Below are 13,665 nucleotides of genomic sequence, written 5' to 3'. Positions count from 1 at the left end.
AACTTTTTCTGATTTGGGGTTGTAAGACACAGCATATACAACTGCTTTAACTAGGCATATATCTCATTATACAGTATCTCACCCATAAGGATCCTCATGCATTGACACATCCACACACAGCTTTTTGTTGTACTCACTCAGTCATGAGGTTGTGGCGTTTCCTGATATGAGACCAGACAGACACATGGGTTCTCTGTCAGCCAGTCGTGACCCAGCCAGTTCCTGCTTACCTCTTTTACTGCTTGTTACAGCATCAGTGACCATAGCGTGCTGTGTTGCCTCACTTGTTTTACCAGTAGATGATGAATGAAAGAGATTATTCCATGCATTCTTCTTCCTTGTCAGATTATCAAATACACCTGGACTTTCTTTTACATGAAGCTATAGCTCTGCCTTGTGTTGGTTAAAGCTCTGTTTTTCCTATTGATTTTTGGGCCATGTAAGTAATGCTTTAGAGAAGAAGAAAAATATCAGTCTCTTACCCCTAAGAATGAAAATTGTAACTAGTAGATGTGGCCTTTGCTGTCTCCTAGCTCTGTAACATTACAGTGATTACCTATGACTGCTGTCACATTAACTATGAATAATTTCCACATAGCTTTAATTTTTGTCTCATTGGGGGCATTTTATATTCATGAAACTTTATATAGCTATATTTTGGCAGGTTTTTTTTTTTTTTTTTTTACCTCATTAAAAAAAACAAATAAAAACACAAGAAATATTGTATAGTTTTTCTGATCAAGCAAATATAAGATGCAGTGGTTATTAATAATGTTGTATGAACCATTTGTCCAACATATTTTTAAAGTTCACATATTATGGCAAGAAATGCACTTTACTCAGATTTTTTTATAGACCATTTTAAGAATTGTAACAGGCAATGTCACCAAATCAAAATGTTGAAAGTTAACCACACATTATTAAAATTGCCAAATTGTGTTTTCATAGTTAAGACATCTGTCCAACATATAGGTGGTACTTTTATTTTGCTGTTTAATTGCTAAATGACTTGAAATAATCTTTGTGGTGTCTGTCCTCTTTTGTGAAGTGCTGAGAGAAATTACATTGGATTACACTGGAAATGCAACTTAAAGTCTCCAGCCATTCATACTTTGACAAATATGTCGTTTCTAAATGTCGCCAACAGTTAACTTCTACTAGTATGTAGCTTTGGAAGTGCCTACGGCAGGGATAGTAGCAACATTTGATGAAGTGTATATGGTTGTAGTGAAGGGAGGTTTAGAAAGAAACATAGTTTTATATATCAAATTAAACTTAAGTTCTCATAAAGCTGGTTCACAGCAGGATATACCGCAGTTGTGTCTGTGTGCAGTGTGATGGACTCATGTATCAGTTCAGTGTCTCCCTCTTGTCAGCAGGGTTGGTCAGTGGTGCATGAAGGATCAGATATTTTCGATTTCTGAACACTCATGCAGTGGTTACTGGGTCACTCTTCCCCAGCTATCATTGTCCACAGAAGGCAGTAGTCATTACATGAACATTGGTCTAGCACACTGTGGGGCTTCTTAAAATCAAATTAAACACTGACACAGGTAGCTGATGTAGTTTCATAGCGAATTCTTTTATCTCGAATTGGATCTCCCTCTATTTCCCCCTTAGCCATCTTTGACTTTAGTCTCATGTGGCAGGGTACATGTAAACAGCAGGTTCAATTTAGCATATACTTTGGACAGGATGTTGTCTTTTGTTTCCTCAGACAAACTGAGATTAAACACACTTGTATCATTTTACTGAGTACAATTCAATGGCCATGGTAGGAGCCCTGCTAATGTTTCTGTTTCTTGTTCACATTCTTTCTTATTGATACTGTCAGATTGATACATACAATTACATCAATTAACCAGATGATGGCACTTAAAAATATCAATAACATCTTTTTAAAAATGTACTGAAACCTTTTTTGTGAACTCCTCTTGTAGTGTTAATCAGTTTTGTCAGATTTACTGGACTACAATATCAGAATTTATCAGAAAGACATCTGCTATGCTAAATGGTTTGACCACTGTACCACTCATCACTGATAAAGACACTGAATTGAAGTAGAAGAAGACTTGGTCTGTATTCATGCTGTCAGCAGACACAGCGGTCCTTTGAGTTAAATGCTAACATGTTAACAGTGGCATTACTAACAGTCGGCAGGTATCATGTTCACCATAAGCACTAATCTTTCTTCTTTGTATCTTAGCATATTAGCATTTGCCGTTTAGCACAAAACACAAAGTACAGCTGCCATCAATGGGAATGTCATCAGATTAGCATTCATCAGTTACTGGTCATAAACCAAGGTATTGGACAAATACAATTTTTGACTTGATGTCAGCTGGCAGCAGTAACCAGGAGTCATTCTTTGAAGACTAGGAATGTCTGTACCAAAGTTCATGTCAGCCCATCCAATGGATGAACCAGCCAACAGACAAACACTATTTCTGAGACTTCTGTAGTATGTGTGTGCCACTATAATTATCAGATGCACCACAGTCGTTTTCCTAGTTAACAACTGATGCAAATGCATAGCTACAAAATGAAATTGGACATGACATTGGAAAATAGCTAAAAATGAACTCAGATGACCCATAGTTCCCCAGTGATGTACACTTCTCATGATTCATTTTAAAATGAACATTTTTTTTTCTTTCATGTTCTAGTTATAATTGGTCATTTAAGCCAGGAGGGTTTTCCACAAAACGTTTGTTTTAAAAGAAAGTGAAAAGCTTTGCAGATTAGGTTGGGTTGATGTGTACAACCTTGAGTCTTGTTCCTTTTGTGTGTGCTCTCACTAACCACAGGAGGAACCTTTGTTATGTTAATTGTATTTCTGTCTTGTTGTATTGTGTCTTTTCAGTTACAGTGTTTAGTTCTCATGGGTTTCATAGTTTTAAGTGTATTTTCTCTGATGCTGGCTGCTTATTAAAGATCAAACATACTAGTGTCAGGTGTTTTTAGCAGTGTAATATATCACAATTTGCTTTTCCCAGTGTATTAACCTTTACACAAATACTATATGTTACATAATCTTTGCATTCTTTTACAGTTAATAGTGGTCTTGGTGAATGAATTATTCACATTGTCCCGTCCCCGCTAATGGGCTCTGTGGGAGGCTTGCCTTTCCCGCAGGCAGAGGCAGAGTAGCAGAGGGCAGGAGAGCCTGGCTTTGACCTTGAGTGTCTGATGTTGAAAGAAACAGACACACACTGCTGCCTGGAGAAAAATCGCTCACTGTTTGTGAGCTAAACAAAGGAGGATTTAGCAGCTGTGTTAAGCTGCCTACTAAAATGTCTTCATACCTTGTTTTTAGTGGATAGTGATGACAACATGTTTGGACACTATGCTTTGTTTTAGAATGGTGCCATAAACTGGGATGACATGGAAATGTGTGTAGGGTGGTGACATACTTTTAAAAACTACAACTTTAGAGAATATTTAAACATGCAGAGGAAATTCACTTAGAATATACAGTATAAACAAAACATGGTATCAAGACCTGTATTATAATAAGAGACTGAGACTATACATTTATACGTTTACATTTTTTACATAATAAAATGTAAATAGGAGGCAGTGGAAGTCTATCTCCCACGATTCACTGTGTAAAAAGTTTGCTGAGTATCATTGTCATTTCCTGTACACAGGCACATGTTCAGTTGCTGAGTAAACAGTCTGCATTGTACTGCATACAGGATGTTCAGTTTCAAAACTTATTATATAAACTTTATAGTTGTGTCGTTCCATGTTGTTTAATGTTGAAGTTGAATGCCATTGAGATGATTTGTCAGGGATTTATCAGTGAAGGAACAATAATCAAGACATTTTCATTCACCAGGAAATTGCACGGCATCTCCGTCCTACCACACTGCGTGCTCTTTATGGCAAAGACAAAGTGAAAAACGCAGTCCACTGTACAGACCTCCCTGAGGACGGTGTTCTAGAGGTGGGTGGTTTTTCACTGACACACACACATTGTACACCCCCATTTACTGTAGAGGACACCCACATTTTTTCATCTGTGCAGTTCCTCTGTTCATACAAATGTTTCTTCATAGTCTCTCAGCCCATGCATAAGTGGTTACCTCACACGTGGCCAAGAACAAAACTCACATGACTCTGTGAAGCCGAGTCTCATGACTCTGCTCTGTGGGCTGGGGCAACCTCAGATCGCACTAGGTTTGAGAACAAGAATGGCAGAGGAATTTGAAACAAAACCATTGTTTTGCAGGGAGTGGGTCTGACCCATCTAGCGTCACTGTTTAGGAAAGCTCCTGATCTGTGGCCTGGACAAATGCCTCCTTGTTAAACATTAGCCTGTGGCCGGTTGAACTGCCATTTTCCCCAGACTCGGACATAGTGACCAAGAAAGGGCTGTTCCAGAGGACAATTGATTTTAACTTTTACTATTCTTGATATCCAGGAGCAATGGCTGGCTGATGCTTTGTTGTTACATTTTAATTCAGTCGGTGCTGTAATTAGTTTTCTTTTCCAGGTGCAGTATTTCTTCAAGATTCTGGATGGATGAATGCAAACAAGGAAACGTATTTTACACCATGTTCAAAGACTTCACAGTTTTTTCAGTTTTCTGTTTATTGTTTCAGCCTTATGCAGATTAAATAAACTGACAAGAGCAGAGTCTTGACAAGTTTTGTGATTTTCAACATTGAATTAAGTATTTTAACACCAACTAAACATCTTATTACACGGGATACTGCATTGCCTCTGATATTCTCAAACTTTTTGACCAGCGACTTTGGTATTGGATTCATACATTTCACTTTGGAAAAAAAAAAAATGTACAACTGCATAAATATAAAATTCTTTCACCATGAAAATGGCTAAAACATTCAATAGTAAGTTGCATCACGTCATGTGATGTCTCCAGCAAAACAGATTTCAAAGCACTGGGTTGCCGCTGTTTCCATGGAGGTGACAGTCTTCTAGGCTGGACCCACAGAGCTCTACACTATGAATTAAGAATGAGCAAATGTAAGAGTATCAAACTGAAATGTCATTAAACTATATCCTACAGGTGAACAACAAAGAAAAGGCGTACAACTTAGATAAAGGAACACAGATCCAAAAAAAAAAGATTCCGTGGAGCGCAGCCATTTACTCATACAAGGGCCTTAAAGGTTCAGAGTACCATGCTAGTATTTCAGTTAGTCAGAACACATTAACACACACTCCACACACTCACATAAACTAACACATCTGCACACCTTGGACCGCTAAAGCTGACATAAGACAGAAGAGATTACAACAGGACTAGACTACAGCACTGGACACTCCAAAAATATATAGAAAAAAATATATAGAAACCACATTAGGATGAAATACTTGGGGGACAGAAACACGGCTTGCTACGCGTCAGTAGTGGAATTGTGGTTGTACAGTAACAGATGAACGCATCCCATGGCTCAAGGAATATTTTCATTTTCAGTAGAATAAATATTTGCTATTGCTACTCGTTTGCATTCTAACCCTCAAGAAACACACAGAAAAGCTAGTGTAAAGCACATGGATTAAGTGTAGGTCCTGTATATTATGAATGTTCAAAGACTAGTGGTGTTCATCTAATCTGTTTTGTTCTCTCTACATTTAGTTTTCAAAAACAAGTGCTCGTCATGGCTGAGGTCACGAGGTGATGGTGATCTTAACATCAAAACGTCCTTGATAGCGGTCTTTCTCGCTGTAGTCAATGTTTGCGCCATATACTTTGCACTCTATGCGCATATCTTGATTCATAGTGAGGTTGGTAAACTGAATGGCCACCAATGGCTGCAGGTAGTCGGGGTGTAGTAGCTTGCCATAGTATGGGTAGTACTGGAGAGGAAAGCCTTCGCCTAAGCCAAAGTACTTGATCTCTCCAATCTTGCCTTCATCCTCTTGTCTCTGCAAACACACAATTGAATTTGACTTCAAATCTAACTGTTTTTCAGCATTAATGCTATAAACTAATATTCCAGCATTATAGTCATGCTAAGACATCATGGCCAGATGCTATTATATTGAACATACCTTATTTTTGCAGTGAATGGGGATCAGGTTGGCCAGTGATTTGCCTATCAGTGCCTCTGGGATTGACTCATTATTAGAAGGAGACTGAAGAGAGAGAGAATGGTTGATGAACAACATGCTGAGCAGGTGGTTATGTTACATTTGATTGCAGATGGCAACAGAACTAACAACATGTGGTTTTACATGGTGTGACTTTCTTGCATCTCAATGGGATTAAAGGTGTTTTTTAGAACAGTTACCTTTTGACAATGATATATTCTGATTAGTAATCTAGGATATAATACAGTTTGGGACATTAATGACTGTATAATGTATCTGGATGCCACTTCCCATCTTTAATAAGAGTACCCTACTGCTATAACACTGCACTCCCATAGCAGTATTAGACTCACAATTACCAGCTGAAAACAAACAGGATAACAACTGATACAGGAGAATCAGACACTGTCCTTCTTATTCCATGCATTCTTCTTCCTTGTCAAAACCTGGCACCTGCATTACCCAAAATGCTCTCACTCTAAACTTTGAACTGCTAAGAGTTCTGTCAGTAACCCTTCTTCAGAACTGGGAGTGTTCACACATTACTCCCTTACCTTATAATCTTGCCAGATAAACAGCCTACATCAACTTCTGTTTTTGTTACAAAACTGTAGCAATCATTAGCAAGTGGAACCTGATACAAACGGCTCATAAAATAAAGTGACTATGAAAGTTAAATGTTTGAATATGTATGATGCTTGTAATTACAGTTTATCATTATTAGTAGTAATGTAGCATTGGAATAGGCTCACTTCTTTCTACAACCCACAGGTTTTTTTTTTTTTTTTTTGTTTGCCGTCAAAATTACAGCCTTCAGCCCAGATGACACTGACTCAGGTGACATCACTTGAGTCAGTTTATCAGAGTTCACAAAAGGCATTAAACAACTTTATTCACAAGAGTAGTAATACTGTAAACGTGCTTTCATGCATAAAATCAGTGGAAATCCCCTTTAAAGAAATGAAGCAAGTTCAGGAACAACGTGACAAAAGCTATAATGTTGGAAGTGCGCATTAAACCTACCCTTGGTCTGAAGTTGACGATCCTGTTGAGCTTGACAATAAGGCACGGCTTTCCCCCCTTGAAGCCGTAAGTGGGGTCGCTGTCCCCTGAGCAGCTGCCCAGCCAAGATCTGTGGAAACGGCAGGCTTTCCTCCGTGTTGTATCACCTTCGGGAAGACTGCGCTCCTTGTATGTCTGAGGAGTGTCTGCAAGTGGGACCAAAAAGACCATGACATATGATTGTACATGAGAAACGCACAAGAAACAAAGTTGAGTGTTTACCAGGCACATTCTTAGTTTTTACATGAAATGAGAACATAGAATATTTTACACTATTATGAGAATGTATTGTTAATAAATCTAAATTCATAAATACTGTATGAGTGACAAATCTTGATTGACGATTGTTACATACCCATCAGGGATCAGCCAGAGAGTATGACAGTCCCTGTATGACTGGCTTATACTTGCCTCCACAGTCTTCATATTTCATTGAATCTTTCTGAAGATCATCAGCATACTGTCCAAGGAACTTCTTCACACTCTCGACGTATTTCTTATATGTAGAGTTGTCAGACATATTGAATGCAATTTCAGATTTGTCTGAGAGTGGGGTATGTGACAGACCTGAAAAACAACATTTTTTGATAAGAAAATGCAAACTAAAGGGTAATGTACTGCTAAAAAGATTTAAATGTAACAACTTGAAAAACATACAATATAAAACGTTTTTAAATGACTTTGTTGATGGAAGTTACGCTGTATGTCCTGCATGCTATTCTTTGTAGGGCCCAGACAGAGTCCCTGGTCTATTATCTTAGGACAACACACACTGTGGGGTCTTTGGGGTTTCCTCAGATGGTGTCTGTCAGCTCTTTATAGCAGTAGTTTTCCACAGACCTTGTGTGCAAGGTCCCAGTGATCCAGGGCATGAGGAGAATGGGAGGGGTAAAGGGAGTGAAATGAAACATTTATTAACCCTTTCGCTACTTTGCTGTTGGATCTGTTTATTTGTTACTATGGTTATGAATATGACTGGGGTTACGTGCACACTGGAGACGGAGAACTAGCATATGAATTTCACTGAAGGCTTGTGAAAGTTCACCAGTTCCCTGCCCCCACCCATCCACTCTCACGTGTGTCTCTCTCACAATGGAAACTTTTAGCCCCAGAGTGAGAGGCGGGCTTGAACTCTGGAAAAAAAAAAAAAAACATCCAACTACTTTCTGCTTCCTTTATCATGCCCCCATTGGAAACTCACTCCAGCCCTACTTTGTTGCTTTGCTGGACCACTTTTTGATTGTCAACAGTTGTGGACGGCTGACAGAAAAAAAACTATAGGAAAACTAACTGATGTACAATAGCTGCTAAAAATACTGCCGAGGCTAAAGCATGTGCTGTGCAAACAAGTACCGGCACAACAAGACAAGGCTGGGCACTTCAGATCTACTCCTTCAAGCCTGCAGGAAATTTCAAAATGCCTGTAATGTGACTGTAGCGGTATGATGGCGTTGTTCCCACAAGATTATAGATTAGACTTTATCTGATGCAAAACAAGCTTAAAGGCCCCTCAGCCATGACAACTCTAAATCTTTTTTTAAAGAGTAAACTGCAAACTGCTGGCTGCCACACACACACATGAATGTCAGCTGTGACCCATAATTATAGCACACCAGAATTGTTTTAGTCACAATGGGTGTAAACTACGACTGCTCCCCAGTACCACTGACTGTCTGAGAGGAGTGAAGGACAAAATGGCTGAACCTATCTAAGGTCAGAAAGACTTGTGACAGAGTAGCTGCTGATAGGCCCATCACAGCAGACATTTTTAACTGCATGAACACAGACATCATCACAGAGACATTTATGATCATGGTCTTACAGCTGTTTTGAGCTGGTGAAACATCCTTACAACAGTTGACTCAAAAAGACAAAAATAAAAAAAAGGTTTAGATTATATTTACCTGGGGGGGCGACTCTGTCCTGATAGGTGGGTTTGTAGTTACTTAGTGTAAGCAGCATTGCCTGAATGGTTCCAATGAAAATTCCTGCCAAGCATCCGTAGAATATCACATAGAACAAGAGGATTTTAACTGTAGGAAAGAAAAAAAGCACATGTCTTCTAATGTAAAATAATTAGAGCTGTAAGAAGAACTACATGAACTGATTAGTCAGCAGCTGTAATGATAATGGCTTTAATTGCTTCACTGGATCAGGGAAACTGTTGAGCATTTTAACGTCTTGGATATTTCATTTACTAAACATTAATCAATTAATAGACTAAAAATGTTGCAAATGCAAAACTCCTTAGATCAGAGTAACACCCGGAGAGTGAGCCAACTGAATCTCCTGCTGACCTCTCCAGCCTGTGGCAGGAGATAAGGCTGCAGCGATGAAGATGTGACCAACCCAACAAAACCAGTTTCACAGTGGCCAATCTGAAAATGTAAATGGCAGCAGAAAGATGTTTTGAGAAGGTGCCACAAAAACAGCATCTGAAGTGGGAACGCTGATGATGATGATCAAGCAGAGCCCAGAATCTGACACAGTATGGTAGCAGAAGACAGCTGTCACTGTCGGCTATGTCAGTGATTTAAAAAAATCTGTCATGTTGTATGAGATTCTTTGACACTGCAAGAAGCCAGAAGTGCTTTGAGTAGTCTTGAAGAGAAAATGCAGAATCTTCCATAACGGTCCATAAATCCAAAATATCCAAAACCACCTAATGTATGGAATATTCATATTAGTCCAAGAGGCACATTTAAAATGAACTACACTTACTGCTACAAAAAGAGGACAGTGAAGTTATCTGTGGGCTGCAGCAGAATTGAACTATAATCTCTATAACGCCAAGAAATGCTTTCTATAGCAATGGCCTGAATAAATCAGGAGAAAGAAAGGCGACCCTCTTCAGTAAGTGAGGGCAGTGCTTTTGATGACAGTGGGGGAAGGGTCTGTGTGAGAGGTGGCTGTGGTGCTGACAGCAGGGACTAGTGGCTCATCTTGTTCTGGAGCTGCAGCCCTCCCTCTTTTGCATAATGGTTACATTTTAAACTAGTTCTCAAGGGGTTTCTTGTTTTTCTCCCACGTGCTAACAGTTGTTTAGAGAATTAAAACTAGTGATGCTGCTTTTGGCAAAATAAAGGCGGTACTCATTCTCACATCACCTGGCACATTCACTTCATATCAAAACTGACCGTAGTCTGTTGTTTAACCAAAAAGGTCCCACAAAAACAACTTTTTGTTCTTTTGGGTGGCATTGAATCGAACCTTAGGGTTCCAACATGGCTACAGGTTGTCACAGCACATGCTGCCAATGTGAGTGTGTGGTGAGCTGTGATGCACCTGTTGAAAGGGAAACTACAAACTGCCTGCCTGCCTTGTCAGCCAGGACTACTCATGCTAGGATTGCAGTTATGTGTGGTGATGTCTAAAATGAGTCATCTAAAACATAGAATTGTGTTATTCCGCATATGGCCTATGTGTGAGTAAGTTAGTGTTTGCAAAACATCACTGATGCAGGTAAAAACGAGGCAAACACGTGTGTGACTACTGGAAGTTAGAACCAGTGTTTCCTGTTGCCAGTGACTGTTCGATTTAGGCTAAGATTGTTGTTAAAAACCGGGTATTAGTTTTGCGCGAGTACACGTGGGCGCGTTGGGTACAAGCCCGATTCTGAAGCGACGATGTGGCTAGCACAGACAGCGGCCTGCTGGTAGTGGTGACAGGCAGTTTGAATGGGAAGCGCCTCCCCCACCAGACGTCTGCAACGTGCTGCGGAGGGACCGTCAACACAGTCACACCACACTGGCGACAGTCCGCTTTTACTGATGTTGTTCCTGGCTACTTCTCTAAACACTCAACTGTGTAAAACGAAATGTCGAGCACGCAACCGCTGTGCCGCGGGAGAAATGGCCGCGGTCGTCTGACACGGTCGCTCGTCATTTCCTTTATTTCCCGTACTGAAAACTGCATTAGTAGTTTATAGCTCCCTTCAAACATCGTTAAACCTTATTAATGAGCACTTCTTATCTGGGCGTGTTGATAATCCAACATGGTTTCAGCGGGCCAAGCACACACACACACACACACACACGTTACCTGTTGCTTTTATAGCAACATCGCTCACTTTTACTTAAGTGCGACATCACCCTCCCTCACAACAAGACCGTCAGTGAACCTTAACAAATACGTACCAACAGTGTAACTACAACACCGGGAAATATCACTACAGTAATTATGTGCGGTGATTTAAACGTTTCACCTTAAAGTAGCTTCTGTAAACTCGCCAAGAACTCGCCATTAGCGAGCACGGGGCGGCTGAGACCGCACTATCATGGCAGCATTACTGTGATTATTCGTCAGACAGTGAGCCTTTCTCGGAAACAAACGATTAGCTTTGAGGAAAGAGCTTCAAGCTCGCAAACCATGTCGATCAATATCTCCTTTCAATAAATACTTTGTAAAACGGGTTAGTGGGCTTATCGGGTATATTATCATCCCGGCCGGTCAGCGACCAGTGCTGACCATAGCATCTCCCCGTATTAAAGTACTGAAAACAGCGGTAAAACCATTAAGAGTTGCATCTATTAATCTTGGGTTTGAGTGAAGGAGGGAAAAGGACAACCGAGCCTGTTTATAGGCAGCCAGAGATTAGCCATTCATCTTAGTATTGAGGGGAATAAAATGTCCTCTGTTTCTCTTCTGGGAGGGAGGTGGGTCACTGAGGCATTCAACAGCCGAACACAACTTTAGCCATTTGTTTAACGTCAGTGAAGCGTCCTGGCCCATCACAAACTGTCCTTGACCTCTCAGCAAAGGGCGCTTATTAATGAATGGCCCACATGGGCTACGCCTTAGTAACCATTTCCTGTGGAAAAGTATTAACCATAAAACTAGCTGTCAAAATCATATGAGCTAACTTTAAACCGCCAACACAAACGTCTACTAATGGGAACAATTTACTCCTTTATGGCGCGAGGTCGTGTTCATTTTATTTTATTTTATTGTTCTTAGAATTAGCCGTATTTGTGACTACACTCGGCCTGCACGTTAGAATGTCCAGTGGGCTTAACTCTTTCAGATAAGACAGTCTGGGGTTTGACCAATGGGTTTATTCCGATTAACAGAACTTGTACACACCGCCTCCAGTGAAAGCCCGAGTCACGACGCAGCGTGTCGGAGGCTCTAACAGGTGCCATCAGCCTGCAGTCACGAAATGGAGAAAAAGAGCCAAACGCAGAGCACCGACACTTTTCTCTCTCTGTCAGCCAAACTGTAGTTTGTCTGTAAACAGCTGCTAGCTTGTTTATTTAGTAAAACAAAGGACAACGAGTAACTACTTACACCAACTACACCCTGTTCGTCCTAGAAACTCCTTCTTCTCTGAATTCCACAGAAAATTCTTCCATCCGCCGTCACTCTCTTTATTTGCCGACATGTTAACTCCCAAATAGTATCCCCCTTTTATCGGTTTACCGGATTTAACAGTTTGGATCGGGTAGCTTTGGCTCTGGCTGCTAACTGTTCCTCACAGGAAACGAAAAAGGACAGTTTAGTACCCGACTCCTCAATTGTGCCACACACAATTTATCTCTCAGGGAAACCGGCTCCGCCTGCAAACTCCAGTAATATGTCACCCCCGAGGAGGGAGGGCTGGTTACAGCAAATCGCATAATAGCTGCGTTTTACGTAAGACACAAACGAAGGGGGGAGGCTTCTGTTCTGACTTCTGACAAGCTAGCACGCTACTGAACGTACAGGGGCCATGGGGATCACAGCACTGTGAAAACACTGTGCACGTTAGAAATGACGCCATATGTGGACTACAAGTGTCAGTCTCCAAACTGCAGGAAAGTTCATGAAAAAGCTGGTTTACTACGAAAGGTGGATAAACTATTAAGTAAAAGAGGCACAAAATGACTTGGGACTATGACTAGTTGTTTTTTTACTACAGGTGTGCTGCTAAATTAAAGCTGAAAGAAGAACGTATTGTATTCAATATGTAACCCTACCAACAAACAATATATAATGATAACACAAACTTTACAAAGAGGAGGAACAGTAGGCGGACAGGGATTTGAAAGGCCCACTTCCAAGCTAACTGTATTGCATATCCTCAGCAAGAAAATGCATGTCACCTTAGCCTGTCTTTTTAAAAAGATTAAATTATTCAGATTTTATATCTGCAGTAGGCTATACTGCTAGCAGTAATGGATATAGCCTGGCTTTAAAAAAAAAAAACATATATATTTTGTTAGCACCCATTGGGAGCAGGCAATCAATCAGTTTATCTCTGATAAAATTAGGTGTTAGGTGTCGACAAATACTGTTGAGAAGATTTTAATTTAGTAGGCTAATGTACATAAAAATGTATGTTACAGTGTTTCTGGGAAGGCTGATGAAACAAACTCTCATATGGCATAATAGACAGAGAACTGAGAATAAGTGGAACAGAAACTAAAGATGAAGGGAGGTGGGCATTTGAAAAACCCATACAGCTCATTTACACCTATCTCTCCTTGTGAAAAATATCAAGAAGGACTTTATTTGTTGTTATTAAAAGTGGACATTTGATGTTTTGAAGTTCACTCCCAT

At 40.2% G+C, this 13,665-nt stretch overlaps 2 protein-coding genes across 5 annotated transcripts in view; one reads left to right on the top strand and one right to left on the bottom strand.

The window, feature by feature from the left end:
- nme7 (NME/NM23 family member 7) overlaps positions 1-4,641 on the top strand; it is a 32,371-nt gene extending 27,730 nt beyond the window's left edge. For all 4 annotated transcript variants that reach the window (XM_020610009.1, XM_020610012.1, XM_020610011.1 and 1 more), the window contains exons 11-12: positions 3,842-3,949; positions 4,499-4,641. In XM_020610009.1, coding sequence (XP_020465665.1) covers positions 3,842-3,949; positions 4,499-4,531 — 141 coding nt within the window. In that variant the 3' untranslated portion in view covers positions 4,532-4,641. The remainder of the gene's footprint in view (positions 1-3,841; positions 3,950-4,498) is intronic.
- Positions 4,578-12,780, bottom strand: atp1b1a (ATPase Na+/K+ transporting subunit beta 1a). The gene is made up of 6 exons (XM_020610022.1): positions 12,415-12,780; positions 9,033-9,161; positions 7,540-7,695; positions 7,090-7,274; positions 6,028-6,111; positions 4,578-5,901 (listed from the first exon to the last, which is right to left on the bottom strand). Exons 1-6 carry the CDS (start codon positions 12,506-12,508, stop codon positions 5,644-5,646), a joined length of 906 nt encoding a protein of 301 aa, XP_020465678.1. The 5' UTR covers positions 12,509-12,780; the 3' UTR covers positions 4,578-5,643.
- Between the last annotated feature and the right edge of the window lie 885 nt (positions 12,781-13,665).

The sequence above is a fragment of the Monopterus albus genome, unplaced genomic scaffold, assembly GCF_001952655.1.
Source record: "Monopterus albus unplaced genomic scaffold, M_albus_1.0 scaffold103.1, whole genome shotgun sequence".
In the NCBI taxonomy this organism is placed as follows: Eukaryota; Metazoa; Chordata; class Actinopteri; order Synbranchiformes; family Synbranchidae; genus Monopterus; species Monopterus albus.
The sequence above is the reverse complement of the archived record's forward strand: the minus strand, read 5'-3'. Positions and strand labels throughout refer to the sequence as shown.